General features: G+C 30.7%; 1 protein-coding gene and 2 pseudogenes across 1 annotated transcript; 1 reads left to right on the forward strand and 2 right to left on the reverse strand.

The window, feature by feature from the left end:
- Positions 1–340: 340 nt before the first annotated feature.
- LOC114184466 lies at positions 341–4,678 on the forward strand (annotated as a pseudogene).
- A 2,473-nt stretch (positions 4,679–7,151) lies between these two features.
- On the reverse strand, positions 7,152–9,105 carry LOC114184467. Its single transcript, XM_028071776.1, has 4 exons — positions 8,755–9,105; positions 8,311–8,511; positions 7,470–8,207; positions 7,152–7,265 (listed from the first exon to the last, which is right to left on the reverse strand). Exons 1-4 carry the CDS (start codon positions 9,103–9,105, stop codon positions 7,152–7,154), a joined length of 1,404 nt encoding a protein of 467 aa, XP_027927577.1.
- A 4,197-nt stretch (positions 9,106–13,302) lies between these two features.
- LOC114184468 lies at positions 13,303–21,677 on the reverse strand (annotated as a pseudogene).
- Between the last annotated feature and the right edge of the window lie 452 nt (positions 21,678–22,129).

The raw sequence follows: 22,129 nt of genomic DNA on the forward strand, positions 1-22,129 counted from the left end.
CAAAAACATTTCAAAGCATTACAACTATTTCAAAAGATGGTTTCCCACACTATCGTCGAAGAGACAATGGAATATGTGTTGTAAAGAATCATGTTTCAATAGATAACCGTTTTTTGGTTCTGTATAACCCAAAGTTATTACTTAAATATCAAGCTCATATCAATGTTGAATGATGCAACAGAAGTACTTCAATCAAGTACTTATTTAAATACATCAACAAAGGTTATGACAGGATAACAGTTGCTATAGTTAATAATAGCAATGAATTTGGTGTTATACATCAACCATCAGATGAAATCAAACAGTACCTTGATTACAGATATATATCGTTATGTGAAGCATGTTAGAGGATCTTTTCATTTTCGATTCACGGAAGAAACCCATTGTAGAAAGATTATTTTTCCATCTTCCTGGACAACAAGCAGTGTACTTCAAAGATGATGTTTATATTGATGATATCATTAGAAAGCCAACTATTGCAGAGTCCATGTTCACAAGTTGGATGGAATGTGACAAAAACTACGAAGATGCTAAAAGCTTAACATATGCACAGATGGTATCAAAGTTTGTATATGTAAAGAAAGATAGATGTTGGAAACCAAGGAAAATGGGAAACACAATTGAAAGACTAATTCAGGTGTCGTCCAGTACAGGAGAACTTTTCTATCTAAGAAGAATGCTAACAGTAGTAAAGGGGTCACTATCTTACGAACAAATCAGTACTGTAGACAATATATTGTATCCTACATTTAGAGAAGCCTATGAGGCATCCAGATTTTTAGCAAATGATAATGAATATGTAGAAGCCATCAAAGAAGAAAATGATTGCGGTTCTGGACACTACCTAAGAAAACTTTGTTACAATGCTATTATCTAACAGTGTTAACCAACCACACCAACTATGGGAAAAAACTTGGCAATGGTTGTCTGACGGCATACTATATATGGAATGAATAAAAGCTTCAAATCCAGGTACTGTAAATTTTATTTGGCCGCTTTAAAATCTTAACTAATATTTTAACATAAACATTTGACTAGCTATATTTGTATGCATGCAGAACAACAATTAAGCAATGACATCTTGAAGAACTTAACATTACTGCAACTAGAAGAGATGTTACAAAGAAATAGAAGAAGCCTAACACAATTTCCATTTATGCCTTATCCTGATGGTTTTGTTACAGCTATTATGGAAACATGTTAATATACTCTGAAGTGGATTATAATGTTGTAGATGAACATAACCTATTTCAAAAATATTACACTTCCATGAGAGGTAAATAATTCTTACCTAACTTGCTATACTAAAATTGTACAAATTATATAGTCATTATTGATTTATGAGCATTTAATGAGAGGATTAAAATTTAACAGATGAATAAAGGAAAATTTTTGAAAAAGTCAACCAAACTGTTGTTAACAATATATGAGGAATGTTCTTTTTGTATGGATATGGAGGAACTGGAAAAACTTTCATGTGGAGTACTTTATCTTCAACATTACGTTCCAAGGGATAATTGTATTAATAGTGGCATCGAGTGGTATAGCATCTCTTTTGTTATCAGGAGGAAGAACAACACATTCTAAATTCAGAATTCCAATCCCAACCATAGATAACTCAATTTGCAACATAGAGCAAGGATCTAAAGCAGCGAAATTATTGAAAGTAGTTGATCTTATTATTTGGGATGAAGCACCAATGGCATACAAATTATGTTTTGAGGCATTAGACAAAACTCTTAATGATGTAATGAAACACCACAAAAAATCGAATTCAGTCTTTGGAGGTAAAGTTGTAGTGTTTAAAGGTGATTTTAGACATATACTACTTGTCATTCCTAGAGGGACTCGGTCAGACATTGTAAATGCAACAATCAATGCATCATACCTTTGGGAACATTGTCAAGTTATGACACTAACCAAGAACATGAGACTACTACAAACAGGTTTAGAAACAAGTACAGCTTCAGAAATTCAATAGTTCTAAGATTGGATAGTTAAACTTGGTGATGGTTTATTATGTGAACCAAATGATGGAGTAGTGGATATTGAAACACCACCAGAATTTCTGATTTCAGATTTTAATGATCCAATCAAAGCAATAGTATCAAGCACATATCCTTATCTATTACAGAACTATAGCAATGCTAATTTCTTGAAGAGTAGAGCAATATTGGCGAGTCGAATAGAAACTGTTGAAGAAATCAATGAACACATATTATTCTTAATTCCTGGTACATATCTATATATATTTACACAGTTCATATATATTATGTTTGTATTATATGTCTAATGACGATTATTAATAATACTATGCAGGAGAAGAGAAAGAATATCTAAGTGCAGATTCAATTGATAGATGCGACAATCCAGTGAATGATGACTACGACGTCATTACTCCAGAATTCCTAAATTCATTGACAACGTCTGGAATACCCAGTCATAAAATCAAACTGAAAATACGAGCACCTATAATGCTTCTAAGAAATTTGGATCAAGTAGAAGGCCTCTGTAATGGAAGCAAATTAATTATTACAAGATTGGCAAAACATGTAATATGAGCAAGGAATATTACTGGAAACAAAGAGAGAAATGAGGTTTACATCCCACGTATGTCTATGTCCCCATCTCAATCTCCATGGCCATTAAAGTTGATCAGAAGACAATTTCCTATTATGTTATCTTATGTTATGACTATAAACAAGTCATAGGGCCAATCTTTATCTTATGTTGGATTATACTTGCCAAAACCAGTATTTAGCCATGGTCAGTTGTATGTTGTTGTTTCTAGAATTTAGAGTAAATTAGGATTAAAGATCTTAATCTATGATAATGACAAAAAACCACAGAGTTGTACAACAAATGTTGTATTCAGAGAAATATTCCAAAATGTATAACAAATTAAAAATGTGTTAACTTTGATATCTAAATTATGATGATTATATAATATTTGCGGTTTATATATCTAATTCGTATAAAATTAAATTAATTACCATCAACCTAATAAAATGTTTAAGCTATCTAAATTAGCTTTTCGACAAGCTAATGAAACCAGTCTGGTATATAACATTATACAAATTAGACTGAACTAAACAGATATACAAAGGAAGATTTGAAAAACCATACCTGAGGACTAAATATTCAAATGAACCATAAAAACCGAAAAAATTCAAGGATAATTGATTGTAAAATCGTAACTGAAAGAGGTTACAAAATAACACAAATCGAAATGCAAATACAAAATATCAAAACTCACAAAAAACATACCATCAATCTTCTTTTTTATTCTCCATTCATTGATAACATTATGTTACAAATTCTATAATATACTTCTAGGAGAAGAAAACTGCCTTATCATTTAAAGCAATATCAACCGTCAACCAACCCACAAAATAATAATAAATAATGTAGTTATGAACTCAACACTCACATTTGGTTTTTCTATTCAATGGAGACAATCTACTCATTTATAAATGGGTTAAATATGTTTTTGGTCCTTTAAGTTTCAGTGAATTTTGGAATTAGTTCCTCTTCAAAACTTTATACCAATTTAGCCTTTCATCTTTAGAAATGCGTGAATTTAATCATTCTTACCAAATTTTGTTAAGTTTCTTTGACATTTTAATCATATTTTATGATAATATTTGAGTTAACATTGAAAATAAAATGTGTCAAACAGTGTAAACAATTCAAATACTATCATAAAATGTGCTTGAAACGTTAGATAAACTTAACAAAATTCAGTTAAAAGGACTAAATTTACGCATTTTTAAAGATAAAAGACTAAATTGGTCAAAACTTTTGAAGACGAACTAATTTCAAATTTCACTGAAACTTGAGGAACCAAAAACATATTTAACCCTTTATAAATTCAATTCACTATATTCGATCTACAACTAAATCCACCGAAAATACCATACTGATAAATTAATACTTACAAGTGCCAAAATTATATTATCACATAAATAAAATACTAACTACAGGACAGGACATTGTTACCGTATCATATATAATATTGTGTAAAAATTATATTAATCAATTAGTACGTTTAAGATAAGTAGGGGTGGGCAAAAAATCTAATTTTCTTGATCCAATCCACTTTTGCTCCAATCCAATCCATTTATAATCCATTTTATTAAAAATCCAATCCATTTAAAATCCATTTAATGGATCTAGATTTCAATCTAATCTACATTTTATATATTTTATGGTTGGATATCCATTTTATAAATCAAGATTTTTAAATGTGGATAATCCAAAAAATCCAACCCAAATTTTCAATTTAAATTTTTAGTTGGGTTAGATTAAAGGTTGAGATGGACTATGCTAAATTCAGACTTGGATGAGCCTTGCTCGATGACCTATACGAATCGGGCAGGCCCGACGATCATAAGAGGTTCGGCGAGCCTAAAGATATGAACGGGCTAAGCGGACCCAATGACCTGATGAGCCAGGTGGGCCCGAAGACCTGAACGGGCCAGGCAGGTTCGAAGATCCAAACGGGCCAAGCGGGCTCGAAGACCCGAACGGGCCAAGCAAGCCCGATGACCTGAATGGGTCAAGCGGGCTTGAAGAACCAAACGGGTCAGGGACGCCCAAAGACCCGAACGGGTCAGGCCAAAGACCCGAAAGGGTCACGCAGACCCGAAGACCTGAACGGACCAGGCAGGACCAATGACGAAAACAAGTCAAGCAGCCCAAAGACCCAAACGGGTCAAGCAGGCCCAAAGACCCTTATGGACCCGACGACCCGTACGGGCCTGACGAACCGAATGGGCCCGATGAACCGAATGGGCCCAAAGACTCGAATGGAGCGGACGACCTAGATGGGCCCGGCGACCCAGACGGGCCCGACGATCCGGACGGGTGTTACGACCTACACGGGCCTTACGACTTGGATGGACACAACGATAGGAACGGGCCGGACGACTCAGATGGGCTCAACGATCCGGACGGACCTGATGACTTAGATGACCCAGAAGGGCCTGACGACCCGGACGGGCCTGACGACCCTGACGACCCGGATGAGCCTGACGACCTACACGGGCCTTACGACCCGGATGGCACGACGAAACGAACGGGCGCGTCGACCCAGAAGAGCATTACGACCCAGACGGGCCCGACGATCTGAACGGGCCTGACGACCCGAACGGGCCTGTCTGGGTCGTCTAGCCCGTCCGGGTCGTCGGGCCCATCCGGGCCTTAATGACACAAGTTTTAAAAAATTCAATTTAAATTTCTTTTATAAAAAATGGATTCTGGATTTTGAACTTGATCCAAATATTTGGATTGGATTTAAATATTGATCCAAATATTTGGATCTGGATTTGAAAAAAATCCAAACTACTTTTACTAAAAATATGGATTTGGGTCAAAAATCTAATCTAATTATTTGGATCTAAAATAGATGTGGATTGGATCATTAAAAATCTAATCCATGCCCACCCCTAAAGATAAGGGATCATTTTAAATTACAGGACATTGTTATGTTTGAGATAATAGATCTCCGTATAACAAAATAAATTTTACTAAAGCATTATAATAAATAAAATATTTTAATAAACTTATAAAAATTAATCTTAAAATCAATAACCAAAATAACCAAAAAGGACATTCCTACAGTAATTCATAACTTTTAATTATTTTAATTTTAATAAGTATTCCAGAACACTTACAAACATTGATAAAAGACCAATAAACCAGCAAATATTTCAAGAATAGAAAGAACATGGTAGAATAGAAAACACTTCTATTAAAAATGATGACGAAGAAACTGATATACACGAAAAATCTACAAATGAAAAAGCAAACGTCACAAATCAAATATATTTCGCAATGCTGAAAAGACATATTGTAATATCTACACACATTCCTATTTTACATTTATCTAAAAACAATAAATATATTCACGTCAAACAATAAATGTATGTAAATGTATTTAAAAAATAAAACAAATTATTACTATTATTATTATATTTCGTATAATATTAATTTGGTATAAAAAACTATATAAAAAATAAAAAACAATAAATAACTACAATAAATTAAAATATTACTATTATTATTGTATTTAACAAATAAATTATTATTTTTATATTATGTATTTAACACTTTTTTTAAATATAATAAATACTTCAAAAATTTAACATACAATTAGAAAAAAAAAACAAAGACCCGTGTCAGATGCTAGTTTCTTTAAAAGAAACTGTTTTAAAATTATATTGGTATACCGACCCCTTAGGATAATCTCTAACTCTCATTGAATGTTCTCTTAAATGTTTTTTTAGTCACATTCAAAACAATTACAAGAAATTCGTCACCTTCAATTTTTTTTAATTTTACAAAGGGAATACATAATTAATAAAAGGAAATTAAATGAAATTCCATGAATTAATATTCGGTATTCATTTATCAACCCAATTAATTGACATAAGTTATTAGAAATGCTCCCTCTTTTTCTTGTCAAAACATTTAAACTATGCTTATAATTAATTAAAAAGCTACGAAATATATTAAAAGAAATCCAAGTTTGATGAATCATTTTACAAAATACATAAACTTGTCTTTCATGATATCAAAGAACAGTTTTCCAAATTAATTTGAAAAACAACGTACATTTTCTGTGAGACTAGCTCCGGAACTCAGTTTAAATGGTTCACCAACAATACTATACATACGGATAAAAATAATTTTCGAAAATGACCTTAAACCAAGTCGGATTCATATGGGTACAAATTTAAAATTGCTAAATCAATACAGCGAAGTAAAAAAATGAAATTTCTTTTTTCAGATACATAAATTAATTTAAATTATTTTTCCAAAATGAATAAATAAAAAAAAATCTCTTGACACATTAAATATATCTCAAAAATCTCGACAACATTTAATCTTAATATTAATATCTTGACAGAGCAAGTAAAAGTAACACATGTAAAGAAGACATCCTCCATTATAAGAAGGCATCAAAATTGCTGGAAAAGTCCAAAATCATTTTAATGACAACAAAACATTTTAAATGTAAACATAGAATTGCGGAAAATGAAAAAAAAAACGAAATAATAGGACTATTTCTAAGAGAAAATATAGTTAATTCCAAATAAAGCTTTTTCTCACAAAATGTGTGGTAAACTCTGGAGAATGTCATTGTTAACTCAGCACTCCTCCTTCACTTTTGTTAAGCACTCTTCCTTCACTTTGGTTAAGTGGCTCAGACTTAATGTTGATAGGGCTGATGTAGTGCACAAAGCTTGTAGGGTGCGCACAACCTGCAACAAGACCATAATGTTAATAAGTGTCTTTACAAGGTTTAATATATAAAAAAAAATTATATACAAAAAATAATATTTCAAGGACCGGATGAAAAGCAATTTTAGATAGAAACTAAACAAAGAATTGGCTAGGAAAAAAAATTATATATATATTATATATATATATATATATATCATAATTTTTTATTTTACTATTCTTACCTCCTCTTTGCCTATGCTAACTACTTTCTCTTTTAAGTCATGAACGGGGATGTCCATACTGTTCAGCAAAGACATAACAGAAAAGGAGGAGGAAGGAGTCACAACCAAATCATCTGTTGCCATATACATGGTCGGTCCTTTGGCATATCCTTTAACGTTGTTACTTGAATCAGACAAGGGATCCACAAACACCGAAGCCACACAACTTTCTACCAAGGGGTTCACTTTCTTACGGGTGGAAGTTAAATAGCAGACTTTAATTCTTTCAGTAAAGTGATCTTCGATGTTAACGTAACAAAAATAATTGGGGACAACGTCGCACATTAGCGGTAGCAAATTACCCCTTTTGAACTGTGCGGCAAGAACAGGAGCAACAACCTTATTTTTCACTTCCTTTGTGATCCAATATTTGTCATCCAGATCAACAACACTCCTGTACAATCCATCAACACTACCAAAATAACAAAATCCTTTCGTCAAATGTACCGCACCTCCTAAAGGTATAGTCAGCAAACTGAAAAGAAAATCCGCAAAATCCTCGTTTCCTTCGGCAAACACTATCTTTCTATTAGATTTTCTCTGCATTATCTTCACTGTGATTTTACCACTATCTCTTGCTTGAAAATCAGAGAGAACGATTCTTTTCCTTTTCAGTAATCTCTCACCGGGAAGTTTTTCTAAGAACAAATCTGTCAAAACTGTCTTTGAGCACAAACTAAGTCTCAACAGATCCACTACCTGTAAAAAGCAAAAATCGATACATAATCATAATCATACCAACCTTAAACAGTCGTTCAATAAACAATCTTAAGAAACTAATATGAAATGCAAGTACAAAAACCTGATTCTTAGTTATATTCACTGTCATTTCGCTTACAAAAGACACGTTTCTTATTCCACTATTCTGTAGCACATTAACAGTTGTATTCATTGAGTTTGGAAAAACTCTCAGATCGTCCGTGATCATGAAACTGGAATTACTCAGAACAAAACCATCGAAAGAGTCAGATGTTTCAGTAGAAATAGGATTTGCTAGTAAACACTGTTTAATGAGACCTGAGTTTAATCACATAAAATACCAACACTACTCTCAATCCAAAACCTTAAGACAATGAATTTGTGGATCTTTATTTTTATATAGTGCTCTACTTTCTCATTTTTAACCAATATGAGACTTAGACTTCCACTTGAATTCCTAACAACCCCCACATCTGCATCTTTTATTTCTGAAGGTGCTTATCAAGACAGGGCTTTGGTGTCTACAACTGATCAAGTTTTCACATACAAAATACCGAGTGGGTTCTGTGTCGTCAATGTTTATCTTCAAACTCCTGCAATAAGCTTCCACTGAGTTTCTCGGACGCAGTAGCATTTCCTTACACGTATCTGTGGGAAAACACCCTTTGTCGAGATTCTCCACACTTTGATAGAGCGAAATGAGTGATGCAATTTCAGGTGGCTGCGACTTACACCCCTTGCGTACAAGTCTTGCGATGGTTCCTAAAGGCATTGTTAAGAAGCTGCACAGAACATCCACAAAGTCCTTTCCTGCTTCGGCAAAGATAACTTTTCTTTCTTCTCTGAATACTGTGAGCTTCAAGGTAATAAGTTTCTCAGATCCAACAGCAGTGGCCATTGTAATCTACCAATTATCTATACCTTTTGTTGTAAATCGCTTGAAAATATAAATCTCCCTTTGTTTTCAGACAGAAGGTAGGAAAGGTAAAGACAATTTGAAATGTTCATTAATCGTAAAGAAGAGAAACAAGAGGAAGGGCAATATAATTATTATTATTATTATTACTACTATATCTAAAACCGGTCTAAGATGGTCATTTATTTTGAACTGTGTCCATTCCTTTTCGTACTGAAAATTAATACCATGGGTTATGAAGTGACAGGTGCTTTATTATTGTATGGTTACAAGAATAACTCATTATCATATTTTACTTCTAACACGCATATTTTGTCAGTATTTTGTCCAATAACCGACTTAACCAAAAGTTTTACAGATGATTCAATCGTAGCTTTCAATTGTTTTTTCCCTCTATGATGAATATAAAGATGCGGTTGTCCATATTACAAAACTTTACTTTTTTTTTTATCAGCAGTTATAATCTATATATGTATAATAAAATGACAACCATCAGCAACATTTTAAAAATTTAAATTCATCAATCACAAAATTTAAAAATTTTAAATTTAATTAATACTATCTTCTCTTTTTCTTGATCCAAACAATTTTAATTTTAATTTTCTTTTTATTTTAAATTCATTCAAATGCATCCACTAAATCTATCATTTTAATTCAAACACACCTTAAAAAAAATCTACCCATCAAATTTATCTTTTTAATCCAAACACACCTAAAAAGAAAAATTAAACCACACCTTCAAATTAAACAAGTGCCACTCCATATTTCTTACATGTAGCTTTGTGTGCTTTTAACATTTCTTTTATTGATGCAAACAAAAAATTCAAAAAGTACATTCTCACATAAATATTAATACTTAAATATTATACTTTGTACATTATTAATGAGAACAAATCAATAATAATTTTAAAAAATCAATAATAATTAATAAATTACAATATTTATTGAATTACAATATATTTATCTATAAATAATCTATAAATAACACACCTCAAACCGTCACAAAAAAATAAATTTTAAACCTAAATCAAACACAATAATCAAAAATTTCAAAATTTATTAAAAGGAAAAAAATGTTAAACACACTCCATAACTATTATGTATAAATAATATAGATAATAATTTTATTCTAAAAATTTTGAAAATTAAATTTTCCACTTAATTAAAAATTTATCACTTAACTAGAATTTCATCACTTAATTAATAATTAAACTAATAATAATAATTTAAATTAATAATAATAACTAAATTACAATAATTATTGAATTACAACTATAAATGATAGATAACTTTAAATAATAATTTGATTTTAAGAAAAAATTGAAATTAAAATTCATCACTTAAATACAATTTTACCACTTAATTAATATTTATATTAATATTAATAACTACATATGTCACTTTCAAATTAATATTAGTAACTAAATCTGTCATTCTATTCACAAGAAAAGCTGGAAAAAAAAATAATAACAATAATATTTTAAATAACATTCATGTATTTTTAATTTTTTATATCTAATATAATAATAATTATAATAAATAAATTTTAAAGGAAAACATTTGAAAATTTTGTAGATGTAATCACATTAAAACTACTAAAAATATATAAATATAAATATTTGTTTTCTTTTCCTATTTGTAACAAAAAATGATAACAATTTTCTATTATATCTAATATCTAATGATAACTATAATATTTCAAACAGCACAAAATGAATTGAGATTTTGCTTTTTACATCTAATAGCAATCTTCAACATAAATGGCAGTTTTCAATAAACCATCAATCTCTTCCATATCCTCCACAACTTTCTCCTTTTCTCTGCAACTTTCTGCACATTTTTATTCTCGAATTTTTTTTCTCGGTTGTTGAAACGACATCACATTTTATGCATTTTCCTTGTCTATGTTTCTGTTTCTGTTCTTACTCAGTCAAACAACCTATTCCCATTTCGGGTTTTTCGTGTGTGTATTACTTTTGCTTTTCAGAACTATACAAAACTCTTTTTCTTCTCTCACTTTTAGTAATCCCTGTTTTTGAATGCTTCTTACATTATTCAGTGTTCTGTACAAGGTTTGTTTTGGTGAAAGTTGTATTTATTTTGCTTTGCATCTTCGATTGCAATTCTGAATTTTGGCTGTTAGTGATTTAGGATTTTCAAAGCTCTCATTAATAACATTGTTATTCTCTTAAACTAGTTTTTTGACTTTTTTTTTATTATTGATAATAAATTATAGAAGTGTAACAATTTGTTTTAAAAATTTAATAAAATATAAATCTATAAGATGTTAAACTTAGATAATGATATTATTGAAATGATAATAAACATAAGTCATGAAATACATCATTTAGAACAACAACATTTTACAAATATGCTTAATCTAATCACAACAACAACCATTAACAAAGACCTCAATATTTGGTTCGATAAAATCATTGTTTGTTTAGAAGATAACAATATCACCTTCTTTTAACTCATTTTCAACACAAAATAACTTCCAACCTTGACCTATCTTTGTTGAACTTCTATTCCTATTTGATAATAGGATTTTGCAATTGACTATAGTTTTGGGCCCTATAAGAAACACATATTCTACCTTCTCGTCCCGAGTGAAGTTGGCAAACTTTGATGGCAAGTCCTGTATGATTCAAATTTTATTGTTAGTGCATTAATTAATTTCATTTAATTATATGTAAATTGATATTATAATACTTGAAATGATCAAAAGAATTCGTAAGACATATACCAAGTGACTTGCTTTGCTTTGATACTTTGTCAATTTCACTAAAAATATAGATCTTGTTTCTTGATGACTGATACGGCACATAAATGTTGACAAACTCCTTGGTGTACAACCATCTTTAAACATAATTATGTGAAATAAAGAATTTTCCATATACTGAAACCGCATGTGAGAGTCACTTTTGATGTCATACAAATCTCTCATATTACTCCAACCTTCTATGATTTTTGGGTTATTTGAATCCATGTTATAGGTAACTATCGTGCTCTTACCATTTACATCTACCAAGTGCCACTGTTGAACTAATTCATGTTCATAAGCAACAGCAAAATGTCGATCGACAAATCCAAATGGCTACAAATTAATAAACATAGTAAAAAAACGAACAAATTTATCTCTGCAACGAAATGAAAACATTAACTCAAACAATTATATGAGGGAAAAATCTAGAAATCTTAATGTGCCTGATACAATATGAATCAGGATGATACAATTCACACCAGAAAACACATAAAATAACAAATATCAATGCTTTCCAAAAATTTATTTCTGTTCTTAAATTTACAACATACTTGAGAGCAGATGTAGATGGTGTTGAAGTTCAAAAGAATTCTTCTGTTGTTTGCTCCATATGTACTGGTTTGCTCCATCTCCATTCATGTAATTGTAGAAAAAAATAGAAGGTTTAAATATATGGGTAACTGAAAAGGAGTGTGAATGAATGGTAAAGTTGAAGTTGAGAATGGAAGAGCAAAGATTATCACGTGAAAAAGGAATATTACCTAAAAGTGGCAGCAAAGATGCAGTATCACGTGCAAACAGTGGCTGTAATTGTAAAGTTACTTTATATATGTTGTATATGTTCTTTGCAGATATTTTAATATATAAAGAAACTTAAACAAAAACAATTTACAACTGTAATGCATTTATAACAGTAAAGCCACCTGTACTGCAGTAAGGAATAAGAACATCTAGGTACATATTTTTTCTTGACAATACATTAAAGCCACAAACATAAATAAAAATAACAACAATTCAGAATCTTTATAACTGTTATAATATATGTACTACAACAAACATGGTGTTCAAAATATCAATCTATGACTGGACAATGAAATAATGCTATTCAAAGATGTATCAATGACCATGTATTTTCAATATGGCTGCAGCTAGGCATATTATCATCTGCAATAAAGCAAAGAAATTATAGTTAAAAATACAATAATTGACTAATTATAATAATTTTCTTAAGTAAGTTGTATACCTCTTATCAAAGATTTACAAATATTTCTTTGTAGACCACATTTGTAGTTGTATTGCTTACTTTTTCATCTTCATCCATAATTATAATCTGCAACAAAACAAAGGAATTACAGTTAAAGATACAATAATTGACAAAGTATAATAATTTGGTAAAGTAAGTTGTATACCTCTTATCAAAGATTTTCAAATATTTCTTTGTAAACCACATTGGTAGTTGTATTGCTTACTTTTCCATCTTCATCCAGAATTAAAATTTTGAGTCCTTGCTTTGTTGTGACTCTAGAAATTGCTACGTACAATTGTCCATGAGTAAAAACTGGGCGAGGAAGATAAAGTCCAACTTTAGAAAGAGTTTGTCCTTGACTTTTGTTTATTGTCATTGCAAAGCATAAGGATATTGGAAATTTCCTCCTTTGAAATTTAAACGGGATGCTGGAATCAGAAGGTGTCAAGTTCATTCTTGGAATGAAAATTTTGTCACCAACATTTTTCCCTGTTATGACAGTAGCAGAGATAACATTCTTTCCCAAATCATTAACTTTCAACCTTGTACCATTGCAAAGACCATTTGCTTGATCAATGTTTCTTAAAAGCATAATTGGTACGCCAACTTTCAATTTAATCCTATGATTTGGAATTCCTGAACATTTGATATCATTTAGAAACTCTTGAGTAAACCACTCACCTTGAATTTCTTGATCATCATCAGATTGGCAAGGAGTGTCTGAACTTAAATAAATTTGTTCTTCACCAAGAATCAAAGATAAAATGAAGTTATTTACTTGTTCAACACTATCAATTGTAGGGCAAAGTATAGCACCATCATCAAATAAGGCAGGATTCATGATATTTTCAATTAGACCACCATAAACAAATTTCACTAAAGAAAGTAAGGTGTTTCACTTTCTGGAATTAGAAGATCTGTTGGTATTGAAATGTTGGCTTCACCACTTTCATTGAAATTCATATTTCCATCTCCAATTTTAAGAATCCAATCAGCAAATTCTTTTATATGTATTGCACTTTCATTAGAAACAACACATTTTAACCTCATGTTTTGTGATAGCCTAAGAACTGTGCAATATTGCCACAAATCAGAGTAATTAATTGCTGAATTCACAATATCATACCTTGATCCCTTTCTTACTACTGGCAAGATTTGTCTAAAATCACCGCCCAAGACAACAACCTTTCCACCAAATGGTTTGTCAGCATTATCTTTATTTGTAGCTCTCATAATGTCTCTCAATGTTCTATCAAAAGCTTGGAAACATAACTTATTCATCATAGGAGCTTCATCCCATATGATAAGTTTTGTTTCCATCAATAGTTTAGCACGAAGACTTCCTTGACTGATGTTGCACGTTGATTCATCATTGATTGCTAGTGGTATGCAAAAAGTAGAATGAGCAGTTGTACCTCCAGGAAGCAATAAAGATGCAATACCGCTTGAAGCTACATTAAGCGCAATCATTCCCTTTGCTTTAACAGCAGCTGACAAAAGTTTCCACAAATATGTTTTTGCAGTCCCACCATAACCATATAAGAAAAAAAAATTCCTACATCTGAATTCACTGTTGTCATAATTCTTTTATAAACATGTAGTTGGTCATTAGTGATTGACTGCAATAGAGAGTGATGTAGCTTCTCCATTTCTTCTTTATCATAATTCAATTCATCAATAATGAACCTGTTATTAAATTTGAATGAATGAGACAAATCCGGTTGAGGAAGGGAACTATAATCTGTTAAAGATCGCCCATTGGAGTTTAGAAGTTCTTCTACTTCTAGAAGACACAGAGTGTGTAAATCATGTTCTTCCATTTGAAAACCTACAAAAAAAATAACATGTCATGAATAAAAAAATATGGAATAAAGAATGGAGATTATTTATATTTACTACCTGGTATGTTCAAGTGTTTCCTTCTTTGGTATAGGATACCATCTGCCAATAAATTCCAAGTTGCATCCCAAACAAATTTTGGCTTTGACATTGTATTCATGATTAACAAAGACACAAATAATCTTCTAAGTTGATTTCCAGATGCAAGATGGCTAGCCTCTTTAATAGCATCAATGAATTCTTTGTCATCTGCCAATAATCCCAATTCCTGGCAAGCCTCTTGGTATGTAGAGAATGTTTTACCATTAATTGTCTTTATACTATCATGATTAATACAACCTTTTTGTTTTGTCAGTAAGATTCTCATGTAATAGCATTCACCCGATCCTGGAGGAACATATGTCAGTCTTCCAATACTATAACCCTGCTTTCTTGGTTTCCATTGCCTTTGTTGAGACATCCAAACAAACTTTGTTGGAAATTAAGCATAGGTCAAGTTCCTTCCTTCCTCATATTTTTTGTTAGCTTCAAACCAAGCTAGAAACATGGTATTGATGTTGTCATTCCTCTCCAATACATCATCAATTCTATCATCATCTTTAAACAAAAATGTTTGCTGATCTTGTAGGTGAAAAGTTAAACGCTGAACAGCAGGCCATCTATGATGGATATCAAATTTGAAAATTCTCCAAACTGCTTCACATGGAGATAAATATCTACAATCATAATATCTTTTAATCTCATCAACAATACGGACTTCTGTAGAATCATTCTCTTTGTCTGTAATTTTCATTGTGGCTCTATCAGGACCTTTGTTGACGTATTTGAACAAATACTTGATTGAGTTTGATTTGTTGCAATATTCTGTATTAACATGAGCTTGATATCTCATTAAGAGAAGAGGACTATAAGGCACAACATTTCCATTACCTAATTTATGTCCATTTTTCAACACAAATAAACCATCATCTCTACGCCTATATACAGGATATCCATCCTCATCAATTGTAGTTTTATGTCTAAACGTTTTAGGAAAAAATTTAGAACACCGACCTTCTTTCATGCATGGTGAGTTGAATCTAGCAGCTCCGCACGGACCATGTATCATATATGTTTTAATAGCCTTTGAAAGTTTTGGATACAGATCTGGATGAGGAAGTTCAACAGAGATTACTTTATCTATGTGTTTTGCATTTTCTAACTTGTTTGAGTTACTCAACCATAATAATATATGAGCATGTGGCAGACCTCTCTTCTGAAATTCAACTGTATACATACCTATAATTTGAAGATAATAATTATACAAAACAATTTTAGGTAAAAAATCAGAATGATGGAAATGTAGTTTGTGTACCTGCATTGACTTTGCCAAAGAAATTATTCTTCTTGAAATCTGTCATCATTTGGTCTAATTTCATTTTAAAAACTCTGCAAACAATGTCTGGCCTATCTGAAGCAGTTAAACCTCTTGATTTTACAAAATCATGAATTTCAGGCCAATTGACATTACATGTGATTGTTATAAACAAATCTGGATAGCCATACCTCTTACAAATGGCCATAGCATCTTGGCAATTATTGAACATGTATCTCATGCCACCTGTAAATGAAGCTGGCAAAACTATACGCTTTCCAATGGAAGAAGGATCAGTTTCACCTTTGTTAACAGCTTCTTGTAACCCATTTAGAATATCAGAACGAATGAGTTTTTGATTATTTCTTATAAAAGACAACCTTTGATCTTCAATCATCGTGTAGGTATCCACTAAAAATTGTTGAAACAATCTACGTGAGTGTACAATGTTACCAAATTCAACCTTTCTATCTTGTATTCTGAAAGCAATGAATTCTCGTAAAGAAATTCGAACTCTCTTTCTACTTTGACCATATCTTTGACAATCTCTAATTGGAATATCCTCTTGATAACCATCCTCTCCATATGGAAAAATCAAAGGATATTGCAGAGGAATGAAACATGTATGAGTTTCATGTAGTCTTGTCAATTGACCACAAACTTTCTTGACAATGATGTCTCTTCCTACATCTAAAGTGCTCAAATCACCAACTATCAATGCTGCGACTTCATCTGCTATTGGGGTATTGTATACTCTAGGATCCTTACAGCGATGTCTAAATAACCTCAATCCAAAATTTGATCGATCATCATCATGTATCAAATCTCTTACTCTTCTGAATGATTGAGCAAGAACATTGTGTTTGTCAATCATGCTTTTCAAATCTTCTATCAATGATTTATCAAATATGGATTGTTGTATATCAGACCTGTAAAATTACAAAAGGATAAATAATATACAAAATGATTCATAAAAAAATAATAAAGTATGTAGGCATACCCAAAATGACTAACTCTGTTTGTTGTTTCATTTTCTGTGTCATAAATATATAGTTGTGCAAATTTTGGACTTGATCCTTTATCGGGCAATAAACTTCCTATGCGATGGTAATTTTGACCACTAAGAATAAACTGAGGAGGACCACATCCATCATTGATTGAGGAATGAATCTTCGCACCAATTGATGTAAATGAGAACATGTTGTTGTAGCTTCTTATGTACTGTAAGAAATGTTGGCTTGTAGTATCTTCACCTTTCAACAACTTTTGAAGCAATTGAGGAGGTTTCTTTAACAATGGAAGTTGGACTTTTCCCTTTTGACAACAAAGAGAAAAATCAACTTGTTTTAATCTTTTGCATTTATCAGATCTTTCTTCGTACCACAATTGAGCTTCACAATAGGGACACTCAATGGAACAGTCCCCTACATCAACATGTGCTAAGTACATAAAAAAAATGTTATTAATTAAAAGATTTTTATATTTATATGTACAATATAATAATATAAATTGGGTAAAAAGTTATATTCAACCTTGAACTTCAGCTCTTGAATACAAATCAGAGGAGAAATGCCCAATAAGATAATCTGATATAAAATAAATAAACAATTAATAATAAAGTTAAACAAAAAATATTAATTTATTTTTTATAGTTAAGCATTATTGATTACCATGATTCTCATCTTCATCAGAATTGTTGTCAAAATCCAATATCTTTGAAATAGGTGTAATAACATCATGAAGAGAAGGCTGCCCCAATTTTACAGCTTCTAAATATTGAGATGATTGACTTGATATTGCACTGGTATAGGATTGTAGCTTACATATGTCTAAATATTGAATTAAGCATTAGCAAAATGAAATTGTAACACTAAAAGTAATTAAAGTATTCAAAATAATTTTGTTAATAGTACAAATTACCATGACTTTGGTTCTGTTCGACATAAAAAAGATTAACAACTTCAGAATAAGAAGAAGCCATAGAAGCAGGAATGAAGGTGCTACCAGCAAATTCTTGATCTAAAATTAGATATAAAATGATGATATATTAGTTTCAAACTTGGATTGAATTAACAGAAACTTGGAATACAATTTGGATTGTTACCTTTGTTGTTAATGTTGGTCTTGTGCAAAATTGGACCATTGGTGATTTCAATTGAATTACAAACAATTCCAGATCCAATGGAGGTAGAACCATGAATTTCTTTACATGAAATGTTAGAAAATATTAGTAATATAAAAACTATTAAAGGAATTGAAATAAAGATAAAATAATATCATATTTATCAGGCCCATTATTACTTTTTTCTGCAATCTTCTGATCCCTAATAACTTTCCTTCTAGCTCGTGCATTCTTATAATTACGTTGGTCAATGTCTGCAAAAAAAAAAATTATCCACTTTAAAATACAAATATTACATTAACTATAAAGATGAATGACACATTCTGCCTTTCAACTTCATTGTTGGGAAATTCAGTGAACAAAACTTACCACGACATGTCAACTCCAACAATGGCTTTCTATTTGAAGATTGAATTGCTTGAGCATGTAGGTTTCTATCTTCACTGACAGTAAAGGAGTTGTTGATAGTTGGAGTAATATTTTCATTCCATACTACTAAAATGGTTCAAACTGTTAAACTTTAGCACTAATAGATGAAGTTGATTTGAAATAAAATTGTTAAACAATGTAATCCAAACTGTTAAAATAATTGCAATCCAAGTAATAAAATAATTAGATCTGTTGCATTTTTTTTATGAATACCTAAAAAAAATATTAAGAGGTGTAGATAGTGATTACAAAAATCTGTATAATGAGAAAAAGGTTTTAACAACAAATGAATACCTCAAAAAGTTTATTTTACCTGAGGAGTTCATCATCATATTTGAAATATTTGTTGACACAATGCTCTTCCTTTTTCTTCTTGCATTTGTTGATAGATTTCCATCCATTTGTTTATGTTTGTTTATGCATACAATTGTTGTTATGCATACACTGTTATGTTTCCAGAAGTTTATACATACCCTTGCTGTTTTGTTTGTTTACACAGTGAAGAGAAGTTGAAAAAAAATAAACATTTTGTTGGAGGATGTGTTGAATATAAAGGGACATAGTCAGTTTTCCACGCTGAATATTCCTAAGGTAGATAATGTAAGTACAATCTTTTTATAAAAAAGAACAACCAAGTCACTAATATGGAAACTGTAACTTTTGATCAATATCTGTGACAGCGTACCTTTTGATATCCAATGTCCAAATACATGATTTGCAGACACTGATATGCTTCTGTTCAGACTTTGCATCTGTGCTATAATACCTTCTTGGACCAACACATAAGTACTATGTTTGATAATAGTCAACCATAAAAGTAGAAATTTGTTTCTACATTTACTTTACAATGAAAGTAATGGAAATAATTCTTGAATCATTCATGAAAGAAAAAGAATGAGAGCTTAATGTAATTTATTGGCAAGAAGTTTTTAGAACAAATGAATAACTCAAAAAGTTTATTTTACCTGAGGAGTTAATCATCATATTTGAAATATTTGTTCACACAATGGTCTTCCTTTTTCTTCTTGCATTTGTTGATAGATTTGCAGCCATTTGTTTATGTTTGTTTATGCATACAATTGTTTTTATGCATACATTGTTATGTTTCCAGAAGTTTATACATAGACTTGATGTTTTGTTTGTTTACACATTGAAGAGAAGTACAATAAAATAAACATTTTGTTGGAGGATGTGTTGAATATAAAGGGACATAGTCAGTTTTCCACGCTAAATATTCCTAAGGTAGATAATGTAAGTACCATCTTTTTATAAAAAAGAACAACAAAGTCACTAATATGGAAATTGTAACTTTTGATGAATATCTGGAACATCGTACCTGTTGATATGCAATGTCCAAATTCATGATTTGCAGACACTAATATGTTTCTGTTCAGACTTTGCATATGTGCCATAATGCCTTTTTGGACCAACAAATAAGCACTATGATTGATAATAGTCAACCATAAAAGTAGAAATTTGTTTCTACATTGACTTTACAATGAAAGAATTTTTGAATCATTCATGAAAGAAAAAGAATGTCAGCTTAATGTAATTTAAATTGTCCTTTGATAAAAAATGAATACACGTGCTGTTCAACTTTTTAAAACATAAATACACTACAACTTTGAGAGTAACAAATTAAATTTATTTCATTGAATTGTTTTGAGATAGGATTACAATACAAAGATAACAGAATTATAATGTTGGTATTACAATACAAAGATAGTATTACATTTACAACATCAATTCCGTGTTAAAAATTTGGTAAAAAAATTAGTTTTGTTAATAATTTTGATTGATACAAATGAATATTCTTTGTATAACATTAATATTAAAATAAATCTTAGTTGTAATGATGTTTTTTTCATAAATATATATAAAAGTAATACATAACTATAAAAAATAATTTGAAACATGAAAATAAGTAAAATAAAAGTAAGTAAAATATTAAAGTTCAACAAAATTAACATACGGATAATACTTTTAGATATAGCTTCTACTTATTAGAAGCAACAAAATGACGATAGATAGAGTCTTACAAACCAAAACAAAGCAAACTTGCTTCAAAGTGAAAACCAAAAACATAAATACCACCTAAAGTTCATAAAAGAGAAGTAAAATATTAAAAACTAAACTCTTTTTTGACATAGACTTTTACCTTCTTCTTTCTCATTTGGTTGTGAGCTGCAAAGACAATAACATCCCCTTCTTTCAACCAATTGAATATGCAAAAGTCCTTCCATCCCTTTCCAATCTTAGTGGACTTCTTAGGTGAATTACGCACCAAAAGCTTACACTGAACAATGCATGTGTTGGTCGATCCCTGCAATTCCAACCTCTTGAATCTACGTTTGCGAACATAAGCTGCAAAGTCAGTTGGTAGGTCCTGCAAAAAATTAATAGTTAAATAAATAAAAACTTCTATGAAGTGGATAGAATATAAAAAATAATATAAAAGCAAAATGTTCACCAGATGGCTAGCTTGGCTTTGAGATTTTGTCAATTTCACTCTAAAAAACTGTTTTGATCGCAATCGATGTATGTTTGTCAGAAATTTGGCGGCAGTTGATATTGCAGTCATGCCGGAGAATACAGTAATTTGGAATGTTGAGTTTCCAACATATCTGAATATGATTTGATGGATATGCTGCAATTTATAAAGAACTCTTAGGCTAGACCAACCATCAGTCAGCAATGGATTATTGACATCCATATTATAAGTTAACTGATGGCGATTCCCTTTAATATCTTCCAACTGCCAAACAGGTCCTAATTCTTTAGCAAACATAGCAACAAACATACGATCAACATGTTCGAACTCCTAAAATTCCAATGGTCAACAAAGAAAAAATAGGGTCAATAAAATTTGAAAAAATGACTGTAATAAACTGAATGTAAGGAAATATTAAACTGATAATGAAAGAAAGACAGAGAATACGTCAGATATACAACAAAGTAAAAAAAAAAACTTTGCTTACGGAAGTAGAATTTTGAAAATTTAAACTATTATTGGAAACTTAAAATTTTTTTATAAGACAAAAAAGTTTTGTAACGAAGAAGAAAAAATGAAGAAAAAAAAATTGAAAGATAAAAAACAAAAAGAGATGCATGTTTGATGAAAGAAGAAATAGTTAGACAGAGATGAAAAGTGAAGAAGAAAAAGAAAAACCATAGATTTAAACCATTATAAAGTAAAGTTTTGATTTTTATGTAAAAAAAAAAAATAAGGGTTCAAACACTGTTTTAAAAAAT

The sequence above is a fragment of the Vigna unguiculata genome, chromosome 5 (genome assembly GCF_004118075.2).
Source record: "Vigna unguiculata cultivar IT97K-499-35 chromosome 5, ASM411807v1, whole genome shotgun sequence".
NCBI lineage: Eukaryota > Viridiplantae > Streptophyta > Magnoliopsida > Fabales > Fabaceae > Vigna > Vigna unguiculata.